This window comes from Phialemonium atrogriseum (genome assembly GCF_030411735.1).
Source record: "Phialemonium atrogriseum strain 8032-3 unplaced genomic scaffold QBC33scaffold_16, whole genome shotgun sequence".
Classification (NCBI taxonomy): Eukaryota; Fungi; Ascomycota; class Sordariomycetes; order Cephalothecales; family Cephalothecaceae; genus Phialemonium; species Phialemonium atrogriseum.
Window position 1 is genome coordinate 188,338 of NW_026848153.1, and position 17,921 is coordinate 206,258.

General features: G+C 55.5%; 7 protein-coding genes across 7 annotated transcripts; 3 read left to right on the plus strand and 4 right to left on the minus strand.

Annotated features, from left to right (window-relative positions):
* The first annotated feature begins 1,609 nt into the window (after positions 1-1,609).
* On the plus strand, positions 1,610-2,341 carry QBC33DRAFT_109202 (replication factor A protein 3). Its single transcript, XM_060421905.1, has 3 exons — positions 1,610-1,850; positions 1,936-2,038; positions 2,182-2,341. Exons 1-3 carry the CDS (start codon positions 1,707-1,709, stop codon positions 2,271-2,273), a joined length of 339 nt encoding a protein of 112 aa, XP_060282347.1. The 5' UTR covers positions 1,610-1,706; the 3' UTR covers positions 2,274-2,341.
* A 1,155-nt stretch (positions 2,342-3,496) lies between these two features.
* On the minus strand, positions 3,497-7,402 carry QBC33DRAFT_453447 (uncharacterized protein; the record flags this gene model as incomplete). The annotated part of the gene is made up of 4 exons (XM_060424685.1): positions 3,497-4,734; positions 4,788-5,442; positions 5,512-7,286; positions 7,354-7,402. 4 exons carry the CDS (start codon positions 7,400-7,402, stop codon positions 3,497-3,499), a joined length of 3,717 nt encoding a protein of 1,238 aa, XP_060282348.1.
* Positions 7,403-8,165: 763 nt separating this feature from the next.
* On the minus strand, positions 8,166-10,234 carry QBC33DRAFT_541937 (ClpP/crotonase-like domain-containing protein). Its single transcript, XM_060428213.1, has 3 exons — positions 10,204-10,234; positions 9,982-10,113; positions 8,166-9,923 (listed from the first exon to the last, which is right to left on the minus strand). The coding sequence occupies exons 2-3, from the start codon at positions 10,111-10,113 to the stop codon at positions 8,532-8,534; spliced, it is 1,524 nt and encodes a 507-aa protein (XP_060282349.1). The 5' UTR covers positions 10,204-10,234; the 3' UTR covers positions 8,166-8,531.
* Positions 10,235-10,405: 171 nt separating this feature from the next.
* QBC33DRAFT_541941 (small nuclear ribonucleoprotein Sm D2) lies at positions 10,406-11,457 on the plus strand. The gene is made up of 5 exons (XM_060428214.1): positions 10,406-10,580; positions 10,635-10,667; positions 10,720-10,770; positions 10,830-11,036; positions 11,124-11,457. The coding sequence occupies exons 1-5, from the start codon at positions 10,561-10,563 to the stop codon at positions 11,164-11,166; spliced, it is 354 nt and encodes a 117-aa protein (XP_060282350.1). The 5' UTR covers positions 10,406-10,560; the 3' UTR covers positions 11,167-11,457.
* On the minus strand, positions 11,253-12,756 carry QBC33DRAFT_541943 (dihydroxyacetone kinase). Its single transcript, XM_060428215.1, has 2 exons — positions 12,019-12,756; positions 11,253-11,941 (listed from the first exon to the last, which is right to left on the minus strand). Exons 1-2 carry the CDS (start codon positions 12,629-12,631, stop codon positions 11,460-11,462), a joined length of 1,095 nt encoding a protein of 364 aa, XP_060282351.1. The 5' UTR covers positions 12,632-12,756; the 3' UTR covers positions 11,253-11,459.
* Positions 12,757-14,198: 1,442 nt separating this feature from the next.
* QBC33DRAFT_560047 (uncharacterized protein) lies at positions 14,199-14,354 on the plus strand (the record flags this gene model as incomplete). The annotated part of the gene is made up of 1 exon (XM_060430023.1): positions 14,199-14,354. The coding sequence occupies one exon, from the start codon at positions 14,199-14,201 to the stop codon at positions 14,352-14,354; it is 156 nt and encodes a 51-aa protein (XP_060282352.1).
* A 1,874-nt stretch (positions 14,355-16,228) lies between these two features.
* QBC33DRAFT_560049 (cell wall glycosyl hydrolase) lies at positions 16,229-17,715 on the minus strand (the record flags this gene model as incomplete). Its single annotated transcript, XM_060430024.1, has 3 exons — positions 16,229-17,418; positions 17,473-17,577; positions 17,631-17,715. 3 exons carry the CDS (start codon positions 17,713-17,715, stop codon positions 16,229-16,231), a joined length of 1,380 nt encoding a protein of 459 aa, XP_060282353.1.
* Positions 17,716-17,921: the final 206 nt, after the last annotated feature.

The window sequence follows — 17,921 nt, forward strand, 5'->3', positions numbered from 1 at the left end:
ATGATCTTTGGTTGACCAAACCATGGTATTGTATGTGCACGGACGGCCGAGGTGCCAAGAAATACCTGGCAGCTCCCTAGCTTGGTCCTTATCTTCCTTGGTGGCAAGATCTGAGACCTCTTCCAGAGCACCAGTTTACTGTGCACTACGGAGTGGTTCTCGTAACATTGGTCGCAACCGTGGACGCGTGGACGCCATGTCGCGTGATTCAAAAGTAAGTGGTCGATCCTGAGGCGCTCTTCGAAGCTCCAGATTGGCAATGCCGATTTGATCTGCGTAGTCTGGACGACTGGGTTCTGACGTCACTCTCTGGAGGCTGATGAACCTCCAGCTCAGCAAAGTTGCAGATATCATCATCGTGGCTGGCTGTGGCTCAGCGACTGCGCTGCACGCAGAATCGACTCCGTAGATAGTTAGTTACGCTAGTCGCTAATAGGCTGTCCCGGTACATGGCATGGTTGGCATGGTACAGACCTACCTACTCTAGTGTAGATGAGGTCCCATCTCACATACAAAGACGAAAAACGAGATTCAGTCGGGAGGGAAGCTTCTTGGGGGTAATTCATTGGCCTCATGAATTATTCTCATCTAAGATACCGGATCTCATCTGATTTTGAGACATTATTGGGATGGCATATCCGCTGCCGCATCGGAAGGTATTGCTCTTTCGTCCAAACTCATCACGATCTGAACCATAAATTGGATGGATCTGGATATCAGACGCATGTGGCAGGGAAGATTTGCCACACTGCAACCCATGTGATGGCGACCCAAAGGACCTACCAATGCAGCGACAGGTTGACAGATCGAATTCGAATTTACCTTCTGCATGGAGAACATGGTTAATAAGATGGAATAGCCCCGATGTTGACAGTTGCGCTTCCGGACTCACTCTCCGGCGTTAATCCCGAGGGGAAGCTCCCATCAACTTAGGCCCCACTGAATAGACACTTCCCCACATCAAGTGGACACAGTGCATGCCAGATCAGCCACTCATCAGTCTTATCTTGCCAAGCATCCCTTCGAAGCGCGCAATATTCCCAAACAGTTTGAGCGCTGCTTGTCTGCTCAATTCGCGTTCAGTCTAAGTATTAAGGATATCGACGCATGCGGCAGTGTTGCTGCGCCTCCAGCAACAAGTTCGGTTGGATTTCGGGCGGTGCTGCCTAGAGAAGTATGATAGATAAGGAAGGCAGGCCAAGAATATTTTTGGGGGGTCAGGGTTAATATGAGGTGGCTACACGTATGTAACGCAGTAGAATCGGGTGGCGACTTCGCGTAACCGCAGGCAGGTGGGTCTGCATTTACAAAGTAGAACTAGCTCAGCCCAATGCCAAGGTGTACCAGTGTAAGTGTCATCGCGATCGAGATCGTCGAATCATTCCACCCAAAACCCCGCAGCCACACCTTCCAAACTCAAAGTACACTAGGAGCGTCATTGCACAGGCTGAACTACCAATCTCCTCGCCTTGCAGCCCAGCCTCACAAGTAATCCCAAGTTTCATTCCTTAGGCGTCTACGGATACTCGGCCAAACTTTAGCAGGAAAGGGGCGCCAACGATCTGCAGCAAGTGATCTGCAGCAAGTGATCTGCACCCGGCCCAAAGTCGTGGTACCTGCCCACGCCCTCCAACAACTAGAAAGCCGCCGTCTCGAATCTTCCGTGAGGCTTTACCAAGCGAACCTGCCAGAAGGCGACTAAGACAATGGAGTCGACCCCTCGCATATCTTGTCCCTACCTGGACTCGTACGTGGGCCGCAATGTCATGGTTGTCGGAAAGGTCGTCCAGTTGCGCGGGGACCAGGCCATCGTCGACGCCGATGGCAATGTCACTGCTCACCTCAACCGGGTGCGTTTCCTGGTTAACCACACACGGTTTACCCAAACAAAACAATAGCATCATCGTGGACCCCTGACTGACAATGAGCTGCTAGGAGGCCCACCTCTCTGTTGGCAATGGCGCCCAGCTCATCGGCAAGGTGAACCCGGATCTCTCGATCAAGGTGTTGAGCTCGGTTGACCTTGGAACCGGCGTCGGTATGCTCTTTCTATCCCCCATCTGCATTGTTTCTCTTTCATGACCTCCTCGCGCCCAGGCCCCATTATCAAGCGATATGGAGCACAGACTATCGAGTAGCAAGTAGTGGAGCCTTATACCTAGCTAACAACACACCTCGCAGACTTCAACCTGTGCCACACCCTCGTCGAGCTGACGCACCAGCACAAGAACCTCTTCGTCTCCGAGGGCAGCGCCGCCGGCGCCGCCCACTGACGGTCCCGGCCCGGCGGTCGCGGACGCGTCTCCGTCGTCTGGCCAGCCGGTTCCCCATCCTCCTCCCAGGAGACCCCCCCGCCCTCTCGCCCTTCCCCCTCTCCTTCCCGTTCTTCCTCTCCCGCCCCTTCATCATCATCGTCTTCTTCGTCGTCCTATTCTTCTTCTGTAGCCCCGTCTCCCCCGCGAAGGAAATCTAGCGCCCGGTTCCCCGTCGGCGGTGGCGGTGGTGGCGGTGGTGGTGGGAGGACCAATGGGAAGGAAGTTGGCGGCGACGAGAAGGAGGAGGAGGAGGAGGAGGAGCAGGAGCAGGAGGACTACTCCGAACTGATGAGTTCCCTCATCGAGGGCGTCGGGAACATGACCATCGCCATGAGCATGGACTCGGCGGGGCGATGGCGGATTGCGAGGGGCCAGCTGAAGGAATGAGTGGATTTCTTGGCACCTCCCGGGATATACTGCGTAGCTGTCTACTTTGGGCGTTACATTGCGTTGCATTAGGTGGGAATGGGAGCTAGCATTGGGATCTAGAGTTTATCGAGGTTAAATAAAGACACTGACTGCATCCAGCAGTATGTCCAAGTAAATCGGCATGACCACGAAGTCTATTTCTTTTTTTCTTTCTTATACTTTTCTGCATCCACCTCGTGACTGTGTTTCCAACCCCTGGCTGCAACTACTTATTTGCCTTGCATGATGATGCCTACTTGCCTGGCACTGTTGAATGGAGCGCAAGCGATTGTACGGCCAATTGCCTGCCCCTTTTAGTCACGCTGCAAAAAAAGGGGTGGCACGGTCAAGTCACGAAAACCTCGTCTCATCGGTAATTGCGTGTTAAGCTAATACTGTTGCTTTTTTCCTCATGGAGATGCATACAAGCCTGTCTCCTCTCCGTCCACTCGAACATAAAAAAGGTAACATGGGATATCATAGTAAAACACAATGCAATGACAGGCGCTTCCCTTGCGCCTTCCAAGGAGGAAAGCCTGGCTCGCCCCTTGAACACAACGCCCCCATTTCCGCTATGCAACCAAATAATTCGACAGTTGTCGCCGGTGACCTCACCCCGTTAGCCGTAGCCAGACATGTACCCATACACGTCTGTAGAAGACCCATGTCGCCATTAAACCCACAGAGCTGCTTAAATATAAAGTTGCGACTCGATTTCCTCGTCGGAGCAGTAGCACCTGATCCCGCTGTTCCCGATTCGAACCGGTAACCCCCTACAGCTCGGAGCCGGTTCCGAGCCCGCCGAGAGCGCCCCCGAAGTTCATGACGTGGCTCCTCAGCAAGGGCGGCGAGCTCTGCATCGCCATGTCCGTGTTAAGGAAGTGGCCAAAGTCCAGGGCCCCCGAGTTGGCCAGGTGCTGCACGTCGTCGCTGTCGAGGTTCGGGAGGCTGCTCAGGTCGAGGTCGACGAGGCCGTGCGACGGGGATCCCGCCGTGAAGCCGTTAGCTTCCGACAGGAGCTGGTTCAGCGTCGCGGTGAAGGGCGAGTCGAAGTGTAGGTGCGCGTGCCCGTTCGTGTCGTCGTCGAGGGCGAAGCGTGCGTGCATGTTTGAATGACGCGGCGTCGTACGTCGTCTGCCGGAGCTCAGGTTCAGCGCATTGGGGCCTGACGACCGCGGAGTCTTAGAGGGCGTCCGTTGCAGCTGCAGCAGTGCCTGGCTCGGTGACCTTGGGATAGATTTCGCCGAGCGGATCGACCGTGAGATACTCCTAGTTATGGGCCTGTGGCTCGGTGTTGGCCGAGTCGGAGTCTTAAAGGAGCCGCTGTTTGCAGCATTCGGGGGAGGTGTAGAGGGCCGTGGTGGGGGTGTGCCAAATAGTTGGTGATCCAAGTCGTCGCCTTCCGGGGGCGGAGGTGTCGCAGAGCGATCCAGTGTCGGTTTCTCATCTTTGCCAGTCGTTGCCAGTTTCGGCTCTACCACGATTGGCCCAGTCTGGACAATGTTTACCGCGAGCTCCCCAAGGACCTTTGGAATTCCATCCTTCCTGGGAGACGGAAAAAGGAGGCGTCGGGTCGTGCCGAGGTCATCCTCTTCAACTGCGATGGGGCTATTGGCCGTTCCGCTACCCCTTGAATGAGTCGACCCCGGCCCCTTCCCGTTTGGGGAACCGAGCAAGTTGGGCATCTTTGCCATGGCCGGTTGTGAAGCTTGCCTTTGGCCACCATTGCCATCCGTCACGGCACTGTTTTGGCGAGTTGACTGAGAATCTGTTTCTCCGCCCTCCAGGTCGTTGGGAGACGGCTGATCGCAGGGCCCTATTGGATCAGTTGTGAAGTATGCCTCCGAAGTAGGGTTCAGCTGCCCATCGCTCTTGGTACGCGACTTTCTGGAACGGGAGTTGCCGGCCTTCGACTCGCGCTTCCTACGAGGTTGGTTGAGTCTGGCTGCGTCTTTATCCCACCTGTCAGGCGGCCGATGACACTTGAATTTGGCGAGCCAGATACCGCACGCTATCCTTTGTCAGTCTCTCCACCCAAAGAAGCGATACTCGAATGGCACTTACGGTTACACAAGAGGAGTTCTTTCCAATCCCCTCTGTTGTCTGTAACACCAAGGTTCTTCTTGACTAGGCGGTGCATTGTTGGCTGGCCTTCAGTGTTCCTCGCCAAGATGTCAATCGTCGTCACACAGCCCGGCTTGTCCGAAAACTCATAGAAACCTGGAACACCTTGATGATCCTGAGTCCAGATTTTCCGCCAGGTTGGTGTCTCGATGGCTCCGCAATTGTTGCAGAAAGGGGGCATCTCTCCCTTCTGGATGGCGCTTTCCAAGCGTTCCTTGATCGACTGCTTCTTGACCTGATTCTTATTGAACCTCGGCGCCTCTGCGCCATCAGTGGCAGGACACGGGGCTTCAGAGTGGGATACTTGGGGCAATGTCAGGGCCATCATGTCTGGTGCCGGGTCGCTGGCTGGAATGGCCGGGGGAACTGTGGCACTCCGGGATACAGGTCTGGACGGCGGGCGTGCCGGCAGAGGCTGGGTTTCTTTCGGGGTTGGCGCAGCGGGTGCCGGTTCGGAAGCGGATACTGGCGGCTCCGTGCTAGAAAGTGGTTGATCCTTCGGCGAAGCTGCCGCCACACATTCCTTGGGCTGGGCGTCATTCAAAGGTAGCTGGGACATTTGGATAGAAGCGCTCGCCGTGACGTCTATGTCCATCTTCATGCCGGTGGAATCCATCTGCTTAACTCCATCCGCAGGCTGAGAAGCCGGACGATTATCCATCACCTCTGCAAATACGGGTGCAGTCTGCGAAGCATCTTGGCTCACGTGTTGCTCCTGGACAGCTGGTCCCGGCTCTGATCGAGGCGGGCATGATGCCGTGTTCGACCTCTTGAGTGTCCTAGATGCAGGATTCTTTGGAGCGGTTGCCCTGTTCAGGGATTTGGCTCTTCCAGCTGGGTTGAAGATACTGGTGACCGGCAAGAACTCTGGTGGGCCGGGGTTGACCTCTTGAAAGGGGAAATTTTGCGGCTGTGGTTGCGGGTTGCGGCCTTTTCGGACGGGCGCCTGTGTCGCCAGTTTGGTGGCGGGAAGGTTTGGGGGCAGGTCGGGTTGAGATTGTCTTCGCGGGAGCTCCTGTGGCAGGTCTTCCTCGTCAAAGAAGTCCTCGATTCCTCCGCTCATAAATCCAGAGTCTACCGGGGCCAAGGACATGGAGGGTAGGACGGGGCTGGAGGGCATAGGGCTCGATTGCATGTAAACGCTTGCCCTGGGCACCGGGGGGGATGAACCAAGATCTGCTGCGCTCTCAGGAGTATAGCCCCGATCGGGAGACAGGGCGATGGACTCTGTCGGGGACCGCGCATCCCGAGCCATACTCATCTGCAAAGCCTGCTGGCCAAAGTTTGGCGGGTACGGGTGGGTGTTCTCAAACTCGGCCAGTGATCCTCTCCGGGGGATCATGACTGAATTTCGCTTGCGCTGCTGCTTCTGTAGCATTGGCGCTTCCGGAACAGGAGTAGGGGCTCGGGGGATATCCTGCAGATGGCCAACGGGCGGGGCGCTTCCAGCGGCAGCAATAGGTCTCATATTTCGGAGAGAGCCTGAAGTGCTTGCCGCAACCCTCAGCGAGTCTGGCGCTGACCCGAACGGCGCAGCATTGCTGTAGTCGACCTGTGTGATCTTTGCCCTCTTCCTATGCGGTCCGTCATCGGCGTCGGTGGCCTCCTCGGCTGCCGACGTGTTCCCAGTTTCCAGCGGCTTCTTACGAGGCCTTCCTCTAGGCCTTCCCGTGGGCGCCTTTCGAGACGCTCTCGACGAAGGACGGGAGGGCCGGGGAGGCTTCTCGTGTACAATCTCGATAGGCGGCTGGGAAGACGCGGGTTCCTCAAGCGGGATTCGCGGAGCAGTAGGAGCGATGCTGGGGGGTCGGCTCGGTTGGTGTGGCAAGCAATCGCTCCGTATATCAGAGAACCTGTTCTCTGGCGCAAAATGGTCGAATCCCACGGGAGCTAGGGCAGGAGATGGAACGGCGGCGACGTTTGCAGACCGACCAAGAGCAGGGTTCGACTGGACAAAGGAATTCCACTCGGCATTTGTCGTGTCCACGGGCGTTGGAGCAGACCTCATGTTTTGAGAATCCATGTTGAGACTCGATGACTCGGCGCGTTGCATCTTCGGCACAGCAGTCAATTTCAGCTTGACCTCCAGAGTTTCTCGGATGCCATTTCCGAATATCGCCAATAGATTCCTCGCGACACGCCCGGTTACTAGTTGGGATTGAGGGTCGCTGTTCGCATCGAGGCCCCAGGACAGCATGCCCTGGCCCACCAGTGGGGTGTCTGGTTCTGAGTAGTCGAAGGCGTAGACGGTGTAGTCATTGTCGTGCTGGTTAATAATCTCAGGACTGCACTGAGCGACGGCCAGGAGGCATGTCCTAAGGTCAATGACGCCAATTGAGTTCTTTTCGTCGAGAGGGATAGTCTGTATTTGCAAAATGTGCGGCCACCTTGCTAAGCAATTGACTTGGTTTTCCCTGTCGAAGGTATAATGGACCTTCACTGCCGGGCGGAGGAAAATGCATTAGCGATCTCGGGCTGGATCTGAATGAGAGCAGATCCTTCTTACATCCCATAGGCCGGACTTGAAGGCCAAAGTCATCGGCTTCCTGTGGCATCGGCGCTGGTGGTGGTGCAGCGGAGCCCCTTGGCCCCAGCCTGCCTGCGGGCACCATTGTTCAACCACCGTGGAGCTTTGACACTCCCGTGAGCGATTGACGGCGGGTTGGAGGCTATTTGATGTTGTTTAGAAGTTGAAGTTGGAATGAAATTGGAGATTGTTGAAGTGGAGTGGGAAGAACGCAATTAAGCATTGACCTCGTCCCAAACTGTTTGGTTTAAAGAGGCTGGTGTCATGGCTCGTGGGTCCAGCCACGGGCGCGTAATAGTCGCGTCTCTGGAAATATCGCCGTAAAAACGGCCTACCCCTTGCAGGACTAAGACAAAGAAATTGAAAGATATTGTCAGTCCGGCTTCTTCAACGGCGTGTAACTGTGGCAAATGCAATTGCAGCTGGGCTTACGAGAGAGAGCTTCCCAGCCTTTAATCCGTGTTGTCGAGGTGTAAAGATGGGATTATACGGAAGGCTCGAGCCGGTCTGTAAGTTTACAAACTCTCAACAGCCAAAAACGCGGGTCCAGGAGTTGAGTTGACGTGTGGCTTTGGTGGGCTGCAGCTCAGGTGGACCCGCTCTAACGCGCCTGCACGGTACGCCTAGGCTAATATGGGGACCCACCCGACTCCGGCAGGGGGGACTGGTCTGGATTGGAGGACGGCAACTTTCCTCGGATTTTAGTCCTGAGTCTCTGACAACTCCGGAGGTCCTCCCAAAGGCAGCAACAGCCACAGATCTGACAGCCGAAAAGAGAGGGAAAAAGTGCCGTCTTTTTTGAATTATACCCTGCGGGGGCGGGGGCCCTGCCTATTTATACTTTCTGAAGACACCCCCCACTTGCACTTTTCGGCCACCAACTCCATCTTGATAACATGACGCGATCTTGGTCTTGCAGAGTTTCTGTAACTGCCAAGCTGCAGCCAATCACATAACACCCTTCAGTTTCGCAACCACACCTTTTTCCCAGCTCCACAACTGACAGCGTGGAACGAGGCTATTTCTACATCTACGCATACTTATAACTACACTTATTGTTTAATGAATTTCGCGTTCTATGCAACATGAAAATGAAACTATCGCCTTTTTCCATCAGCGAAGCCCCTATCATACCCAGTAGTTGTTGTTTCCAACCCCTAATATTGCCACACAGCCTTGCCGTTATCATTGACGATGGTTTTCCTTGACAGGACCTCTTCGACGACCTCCTTCACACCTTGCTTGCCCTTCTTCTTCTCAATGAAATGCTTCACCACCTCGCCCCGGCTCATCGTACCCTCCATCACGACCCGCTCAACATAATGCTCACTCGGCAATCCGAGATGGTTATTTGGGTATTCGCGGAAGTCGGAATCGTTCAGGAGAGCTAGTTTATCCGTATCCTTGGATTCTTGGAAGAATGGCTCGCTCACGTTGTCCTCCGGCTTGATGGCCTCCAGCGATGGTGGCTGCCATTGTGGTGTGCCTCTCGGTTTCCGGATAAGCAATGCTGATACACCCTCGGTGAAATCATGGTGTCGCATAAATTTTGCAGCAATCTGGTGCTCCCTCCTGAACGTCTCGGCGATGGACCACTTCCTGCCAATCTGCATCTGCCTCAGGCTCACGTGAACCGCGGTCGGGGATCTCTCGTGGAGTGTCTTGATCGTCTTTTCCGCCCACTGCCCGACTGTGCTGTTCTCTGCCTTCGTCTCCTGCTCGAGGGCTTTGATGATCGCGGGCACATTATCGTGGCTGAAGCAACGGTCGATAGCACTGCGCAGCTCTCCAGCCAGCTGCATGGGCTGGTCATGCGGCAAGCCTGTGCTGAATTCTTCGATGGTTGAGCTAATGATCTCGAGTCTCCGCGTCAGGGGGTCGCTGTCCTTGAACCTGAGCTCCGCTAGGCGCGACTCCAGATTTGGCAGGCTGGTCGAATGCAGGTAATGAGTCGCGACTCCAGAGTAGAACACATTGACACCCTTTAACCTGTCGCTCGTCAGGGCGAGATATGTTCCCGTCGCACCAGCCATTCTGGGCAGGAAGAATGAGGCCCCGACGTCAGGGAAAAAGCCAATGGTCGTCTCTGGCATGGCAAAAAGCGTCCGTTCAGTGGCGATCCTGATTGGCGCGTGGACGCTTAGTCCGACACCACCTCCCATCGTGATGCCATCCATGAATGCAACGTATGGTTTTTCGTATGTCGCAATCAGATGATCAAGCTTATATTCCAGGGCAAAGTAGTCCGTTGACCTTTTTTGGCCTTCTGGGCCGGTCTCGTTTGCCTGTGCAAGAGCCTTGACATCCCCTCCGGCGCAAAACGCTTTCTCCCCAGCTCCTTTCATAACGATCACGTTCGCCATATCGGACTTCTGCCACTCGAGTAATCTCGGCGCAATTTTCCTGGCCATCGATCCGTTCAGGGAGTTGAGTTGGGCCGGTCGGTTGAGCTCAATCGTTCGGAGTCCGTATAAGCTGTTGAAAAGAACATCTTCGGGTTCGTCCCCCGGAACCTCGCGGAAGATTTCGGCCATCGATTGGGTTGACATCTATAAAAAATAAATGGTAAGCAAAATAGGGCTTGCGAGGCTGGTGGAATAGCAGTACCAGTGCTCTATGCTTGGGGGCATGCTGTGAGAGGATCTTCGCTCGAAGAGGCATGGCAAAGCTAACTCTGCAGCCCCGACAGGCAGCCGATGCTGCTGGTCTAGCTCGACTGATAATCACCGTGGAGAACATCTAAAAGTCAATTCCTGTAAGCCCCAGGACCATAGTCTGGAATTGGTGGTTTGAGAAGCTTCCCAAGGACGGTGTTATAGGTATACGAACTCGGCAGGTCGGCAATGCTTTTCCATGATGCAGCTAAACCGAGCTCCTAGCGGCGATTTTTCGAGCCATGCGTACAATCTGCGACCGAGAGGGACGGGACCGATTGACTGTCGCCGGGCCTATAATTTTCCCCCTTTGCAGGTGTGGGGCCTACCTTGACACAGCTCCTCCAATCAGACCCAGCTTTTCCCCAAGCTCTCCCAAGAAAACTTCAGCCTTGCCATTTTCATTCAACCTCCCCCACTACAACAATTCGACATCACCATTGTCGTTCAATATCGCCCACACCAGCCATTTACAATCCTACCGTCGCCATTTTTATTTAACATCCACCAGGAGGCATTGCACATTTTGACAATGGCGGACGCAAAGATTCAGTTAGTGTACACCCTGCAGATGGTTACCGGTTGACAATATTAACATTCTCGCAGGGAGCTTCTTACCAAGCACCGGAACGAGCTCACGTTTGTGGCCCTGTCCCAGCTCCGTGACCACTTGATACTGACCGATCGGTAGCGAGTACGAGATAGCACAGCTAGAGGAGCACGAGTTCAATGCCGGCCCTCTGTAAGGCCCCGCCCCGCCTTGGTCGTTCATGATGCACGAGGCTAACGAGATGACCGCAGCTCGATCCTACAGACCGCCGTACGAAGCCATAACCAGGTCCTCATAAGTTTGCGAAATTCGAGGAAGATCCTCGCTCGGGTGAAGGCATTCGACCGGCATTGCAACATGATCTTGGAGAATGCCAAAGAGATGTGGACGGAGACCCCGAGACTCGCCAACGGGAAGAAGGGAAAGGCTGTGAACAAGGATAGGTTTATCAGCAAGATGTGCGTGCTTGAATCTTGGGGGGCGATTTACGTCCGCCCCTGGGGGGAGCGTCCTTTTGTGAGCCACTTGCTAACGTTCGCCCGCAGGTTCTTGAGAGGAGACTCGGTTGTTCTGGTTCTGCTAAGTTAATGGGACTCGTCGTGATGGTGCGGTTTCGGTTTGGCATTAAAATACGCTGATATGTGGGGCAACGGTCATTCGAATAGGGTTAAATGGGCGTTGAAATGACGGTGGTTCTATTTTTCGGTGAACATGAACACGATGAAATACCCCAAAAGGCTGTTCTCTCATATCCAACAGTTTTCCACCCTAGAGATATTCTACCTTAACCTTGCCTCCCTGGCTAAAGCGAGCCACTCAAGGCATACAGTACATGTACGACAGATCTATCCTGCCTCAACAACTTAGCCTTTCTCACGACCTTACTCCACAGCTTTCAGGCCGGCCAGGCCAAGGAAGAAGCTGGCCAAGCCCCAGGCGCCGGGATCTGGGACTTCCTCGAACCCGGAGCCACCAACATATACCGTCCTCCCGAGACTCGCCTTCATGCCCTTAGTCCCCTCGGCGGCGTCCTTAGATGCCTCAGCCGCCTGCTTCACATCGCCAGTCTTGCCAAGCACCTCGACGAAGGGATGCAGGGCGTCTACGAGTGTGCGGTCGCCCGGTCTTGCGGGTGTGTACTTAGACAGAGCCTCCAGGCTCTGCTTCAGCGCTGCGGCCCAGATCTTGGGTGATGCCTCACCTGAACCCTGAGTGCGGAGCGAATGGACGAGGGAGTTCAGGAAGATGGCGTATAGTGCTCCTGATGTGCCATCCATTGACCTCTCCACAACGGGCACGATGTTGGCGACGTCAACGACGGCGTCTCCCGAAAGCGGGGTAGTGGACAGATGTTCCAGTATCGCTGATAGATGTAAGCTCGGAAGACCACGACACGCGAGGGCTAGATAGGGGTGGCTAAGGGGTACAGTATTTACTTGCCTTCCGCGCCTCTCTTGAGGCCAATACCGCAGTCGCCATCGCCAACAACGGTGTCGTACCGTGTGACATCGGGCTCGACCGAAATAACGCTCTTGAGAGCGGCTGTCAACGCTGCCTGAGACGATTTCGCATCCGCCGTCAGTCCACTGGAACGGATCTGATCGCCGGATGTCGCCTTATCCTCTCTCGTTGCCGTATTCTTCGCTTCCCAGGTTTGCTTGGAAATAGGAGAACTCCAGCCAGTAGCTTCGCAGGGATAGTCCAGAAGATCTATCATGCTAGGGCCGCCGATTTCAGTGTTGACGACGTTGAGCAGAGTGATGCTGAATCCCAGCCCATTCAGACTCGTCATGTAGGTGCCACTGAGGATGCGGACGGGGCGGATGCCGTAGCTCTTCTCCAGCTGCGAGACGACCTCGGCGGTGACGCCACCCATCTCGAGGACGCTGACGCCGCCGAGATTGTTCACCATCAGGACGACCTCGTTCGAATTGACGTTCAAGAAAGCCCGGTCCTGGTCGTTCTGATCCAGCAACTGCGCCAGCATCGTGCCCACCAGCTCCGGCAGCTCGACCTTCTCCTTGCCCGACCCGGGCTCGTTGTGGATGCCCATTCCGATCTCAACCTCACCGACCTTGAGGTGGCCCGCGTCCTCCGCACTCGGCGGGGCCCGTCCGGGGACGTGGACGTGCTCGAGGCTGGCGCCAACGCTGACGAGGTTCTGGGCCGCGAGCCCCGCGACGCGCGCGACGTCGTCGAGGCTCCTCCCCTGAGCGGCCAGGGCGCCGGCGATCTTGTGCACCAGGACGGTGCCCGCGATGCCGCGGCGGCCGACCTTGCCGGCGGCGGCGCGCCCCACGCCGACGTCGTCGCCCACGACGACCATCTCGACGGCCGCGCCGGCCGCGCGGGCCTTCTCGACCGCGACGCCGAAGTTGAGCACGTCGCCCGTGTAGTTCATCACCGTCACCAGGACGCCGGCGTCGCCGTCCACGCGCGACGTGATAGCCGCCCGGACCTGCTCGGCGCTTGGGCTCGCGAAGATGGTGCCCGCCACGGCGGCGCTCAGGAGGCCCGGCCCCACCATGGAGGCGAAGGAGGGCTCATGCCCGGAGCCGCCGCCGCTGATGATGGAGACCTGCTGCTTGGAGCTGTTGCTCGGCCGGCGGTAGACGATCTTGTTGTCGGCGTCGAGGGCGACGCCGGGGTTGGTGAGGGTGATCGACCGGAGGGCCGAGTTCACCAGGTGGGTGGGGTCGTTGATGAAGTGCTTGGCCGACATTGTGTCGTTGTCTTGCCTTCCCTGCCTACCTGCCTTTTCTGGGTAGGTGGTGTTAAAGAGAGCAGGGTTGAGTGTCTGTCGCAGAGGTGGGGTCTCGGCGAAGGGGAGAAGGGATAGGGAGGATAGGGGACCTCAATGGCTACGGGAATAGCAATCAAATTAAATAAATCGATGGCAAAGTTCGCGAAGAATTGTGTATCTACCTATGACCTATCTACCCTACTAATATAGAGGAGCTTAGGAAAAGCCCCTCAATGGGGCCCAGTTAGTTGAGCCCGGCAGAGCCATCGCGCGGTGAGGTGGGGTGACGTCGGCATAGACAGGCGCGGGGTTTAGTTTACACAATGGCATGTGATGAGTCACGTGATACACTCTGTTGGTGTCCCGCTTGGCAACAAAAGGGGGGGAGCCCATATTTGGAGTTGGAGTGTTGGACCACGTACCTTCTTGGATCTGAGGGGAACAACGACAATACCCCATCCGGATTTACTTAGCATTTGGGGCAATTGCGAAGCCTGCCTTGAGCTCAATGCTTGAGTGGCGAGCCTAAAAGGGCGGCATTGGCACGCCTCCGGGCGTGTTATCGAGGCAGGAGTTCGAAAAGTGAAAATGACTGGTATATGGCTAAATCGGTGTGGTTTGAGATTCTAGCATCTATCCGCCTGTGGTGTCCATTCCCAGCTCCCAAGCCTTTCAGACCTGTAAAGTCCTGGTCTGGAAGTCAAGCCTATCGAGACGTGAGGCCAGACATATCATTCTCAGTCATGAGAAAACGCATATTCTGTGTGTAGTACCTTACCAATGGTACTCTCTGCCTCCGATCCAGCTCCTGTTAGGCAAACTTATAATTTCCCCTTAAATTGTGACAAGGGACTCTACAGCAACGGCGCCGGTCGACATGGCGAGAGCCTCACCTTACGACGTTGACTACGACGTTGACTACGACGTTGACTTCTGGCTGATACACATAACCGACGAGGGCTGCGATTTCATAATCCGAAACAACAATGGGCGGCTCTTCTACCTCCACTTCGACCCGTCTCGATTCTGTTAGTCCCACAAGGTGACAGAGGGTACTTCAAGTACCTCAACATGCTATGATCTGGCGTGAAAAGGATGGATGATTTCTATCTGCAAGACACTTGTGACTGGCTGTTGAAGCCGTTAGAGCCTCTGATTACTCAACTGGCGGGGGTACCTCCTCCCCAGGCACTGGTCTGCTGCAAACATGGCATTGTTCAGGATGGGAACCATTACCATCGCTGGTATATCGGTCTCGGGAATTCCACCATGCTTTCCATTTCAGGTTCGGGCTCGCTGGCTGTGACGCTCGCATCTCAATCGCTATCCTTGAGGGACAACTCGTGAATCGTGATCCCGGCGTCCGGCTCCTGGTCGCACTCCATGGTCTCGTCGAAGTCTCCTTCTTGAGGATTCAGAACCCAGGTATGGCGTTGCTCCTGCCGGTAGTCGATCTCGAAGCGGTCGTCGAGTTGGAGGACCTGCCATGGGAGGCTTCGAAGAGCCTCTAACAGCCCCTGTTAGCTCACCACTTCCCCTATTTCGCAGATGCCTGCTTGCGTAAGGTCTGATGCCTACTCAACAGGGAACCATAATCCTCCAAAGTCGTAACTTTGACCCAAGTTGTACCATATCGCAGCGGCCCTTGGCAGAATTCAGGGGGTGTGTGGCGTGGCTCCTGCTCCCTCTTCCTGACCTCTTTCAGAAACAGCTCCTTCATCCAGCTATGCAGCTTGCCCTCGGAGCGATCGGGTACCTACAGTAGATCAGCCAGCGTTCTGACCTTCTTGATGATACGTACGCCTTTGATGATGATATACCAAGGGCCTGAATCACCAGCAGGCCTGACCCTGCCCCAAAAGGATTTCGTTGACATTATTCCGTACGAGGCAAACGTTTATGGCGAAGGTAGCAATTGGGAGAAGAAAGTAATAGGGAGGGAGTCCCCTTTATAGTAGATATTGCACCATGCTCCAGTCGACTAGATCGAGTCAGATCGATTCTTTTTCGCCTCGATGACCCAGACCGGTCGAAGCATGGCATCACTCGACTCCCTCGGGCTGGCTAGCATCAGTGAGGAAGTACCTGAATTAGCACCAGTGAATCTATCCCCTGCGACTAGTGAGGTGTGACGGAGCCAGGTAAGCTTGTACACATTCATGGAGGAAAGAGTAGAAAAGGGGCTGAATCACATGCAGCCCCTGAGATACCGACTGAGATGGGGGCTGAGAGAAAGGAAGCCGTTTACAGAATTAAAAAAGGACAAAGTTGTGCGAGCCATGTATGTGATTAGATGGAATAATCTCCCAGTCCCAGGTGGACAAAATGGACCAAGGTTGAATAGTCCCGCCCGCTCAGGGGCTATAGAATCCCGACAAGCCCTGCTTTCAACGCCATTGCGAGTCGTCTAAACCATGGCGATATTGCCTGCAGGATACCAGGCTCCATTTCTCCCTGGGTTCCCTAGGGAGGATGACGCCTTCGTGGCAGAGAAGGGCCCCGGCCATCAACGGCCAAGTGGGTTAGATATTCTGATACGGCGCATTTACAAGGTCGACGGCCATGCCATCGCGAACCTAGACGCAGCATACGACACATAAAAGTAAATATCTAGATTCTGGCAAGGGTTGAACTCAAAATATCCACATTATCTTCAAGATTTAGATCGCCAGGCCTTGGCCCAGCACGTTTCTAAATATAGAGTGGTTCCAAAAAACATTGCCTGCGCCGGACCTCCCCCAACACCCCAATCATTATGCATGGCTTTCAAAGCTGATGACGAGTCCCGCATAAACGCCAGCCAGATGAACCTAGTCCATGAAGTATGACCAAGAAACGCCAATTCCCCCCCCCCAAAAAAAAACCCCAGAGAGTTATGATGCCGCCAATGCTTTGTGCGAGGGCCGCCTACTTCATCACGAACAGGCTCCCTCCAACGATGCTCAAGACGATAGCCGTAGTCAAGAAGCCAGCCGCGACGCGGTCGCCCACCGTGATGGGCGCCAGCTGCGTGATGGGCGAGGTGGTCTGGGTGCCGGCATTGACGTCGCCCTTGGAGGTGCCGCCGGTCGTCGCCGTGACGGGGGCGGCGACGCCCTTGCCGACGAGCGTGTACATGACGGCGGACAGGGCGTTCATCTGCTGGCCCACGCCGACGGCGCCGTCGAAGGACCCGACGTCCCACCTCGTGCCGCACGCCGTCCCCGGCCGGCCGCTGAAGCCCTGCGCGGGGGATCCCGTGCACGACTGGGCCGCCGCCGCAGCGCTCGTCCGGATCAGGGAGCTGATGGCGTCGAACGTGAAGGGGGCCATCTGCGTCGTGCGCGCCATCCACCGGAGCAGGTATCCCTTGAAGCTCTGCTGGTCGACGTCGCAGCGCCCCACGCTCTCGCACGCCCGCTCGGCGGCGATGCCGCTGTTGTTGAAGAACCGCCCCTTGGTGGTGTCGAGGATGCCCTGTACCCGGCCCCTCCAGACATCGGATCCTTCGGTGACGTTGTACATGACGGCAGCTCCGTGGAGGAAGATACCGGCATTGTAGGTCCACTGGATCGTGTCCAGATGGGTGCAATTGTCCTTGCCCGTCACCGAGGCACCATCGTAGATCTTGAAATCGGGAGTGATCAACCCCACCTCGACTTCCCAATCGAAGACCTTCTCGGCCCACTCGGCGTATGTCTGGTTGCCAGTATACCGGGCGAGCCGCGAGGCAAGATTGAAGAAGCATCCATTGGAAATGGAGTTTTTGTAATTGAAGCCATTGTTGAAAGTAAAAATCTGCCACCGCAGCCCACCGTTGCAAGTCTCCGGGTCCCACCGAGTGGCGTACTGGTTGAAGACTGCCTGCGCAAGAGCGAGCCATTGGGGTTGGTCCGCAGGAGGGTTCGGGAAGTTGTTCTCGGCGGCGGACATGGCGGCTAAGGCCCAGAACCCTTGATCGTCGTTGCCCTCGGTTCGTGTCTGGTTTTTGGGCATGAAGTCTCGGTCATCACCGACCTGATGGAGCATGGCCTGTGTGATAACCTTGTTATATGTCGTGTCTCCGGTCAGGGACCAGTAGTCGATGAGGGTCCCAAACATGGCCCCGGCTTCCCACCCTGTAACTGAATGTTAGCTCGCGCAGCTGGACGGGGAAGCGGAGACCGGCATACAGAAGTACGGATCCGGGAGGTTTCCCGGGACATCGCCCGTATTGTTTCCGGTATAATACTTCATCAGCCCAAATGCTATTGTGCTAGCAGCTGAATTTACCGATGCTGCAAAGCGTGGTCAGCTCTGTTTCCTTAACCCACCAACGAGGTAAACAAACCGGCATTGTCCAGTGTCAATTCAATGGCGTTTGTTGAATGGGCAAGGAGGCAGAAGGTGCCCGCAGCTCTCAGGAATCCCCTCATGCTGAAGAAAATTGGAGCTGGGAGATAGGGAAGAAGAGGAAGATAGAAATGGTGCTCTAAAACGATTGTAAAAAAGTACGAGAAAGAAAGGTCATGCTCATGCAGAGATCCAGTCTGTGGTGGCAGCAACCAGTGAGTGAGGCAATACGAAAGAAGCTCAGCCTGGGACTGCAAGTGGCTGGGAAAGGGTGCACAAGGAACAGGAA

Excerpts from the sequence above, each read along its gene's own strand:
- QBC33DRAFT_109202 (XM_060421905.1), top strand. The coding sequence starts at position 1,707 with ATGGAGTCGACCCCTCGCATATCTTGTCCCTACCTGGACTCGTACGTG. Across the intron at positions 1,851-1,935 it reads TCACTGCTCACCTCAACCGG|GAGGCCCACCTCTCTGTTGG; the intron begins GTGCGTTTCCTG and ends ATGAGCTGCTAG. Across the intron at positions 2,039-2,181 it reads TGACCTTGGAACCGGCGTCG|ACTTCAACCTGTGCCACACC; the intron begins GTATGCTCTTTC and ends CACACCTCGCAG.
- QBC33DRAFT_541937 (XM_060428213.1), bottom strand. The coding sequence starts at position 10,113 with ATGTTCTCCACGGTGATTATCAGTCGAGCTAGACCAGCAGCATCGGCT. Across the intron at positions 9,924-9,981 it reads CCCCCAAGCATAGAGCACTG|ATGTCAACCCAATCGATGGC; the intron begins GTACTGCTATTC and ends TATTTTTTATAG.
- QBC33DRAFT_541941 (XM_060428214.1), top strand. The coding sequence starts at position 10,561 with ATGGCGGACGCAAAGATTCA. Across the intron at positions 10,581-10,634 it reads ATGGCGGACGCAAAGATTCA|GGAGCTTCTTACCAAGCACC; the intron begins GTTAGTGTACAC and ends ACATTCTCGCAG. Across the intron at positions 10,771-10,829 it reads GAGTTCAATGCCGGCCCTCT|CTCGATCCTACAGACCGCCG; the intron begins GTAAGGCCCCGC and ends AGATGACCGCAG.
- QBC33DRAFT_541943 (XM_060428215.1), bottom strand. The coding sequence starts at position 12,631 with ATGGGCATCCACAACGAGCCCGGGTCGGGCAAGGAGAAGGTCGAGCTG. Across the intron at positions 11,942-12,018 it reads CCTCAAGAGAGGCGCGGAAG|CGATACTGGAACATCTGTCC; the intron begins GCAAGTAAATAC and ends TACATCTATCAG.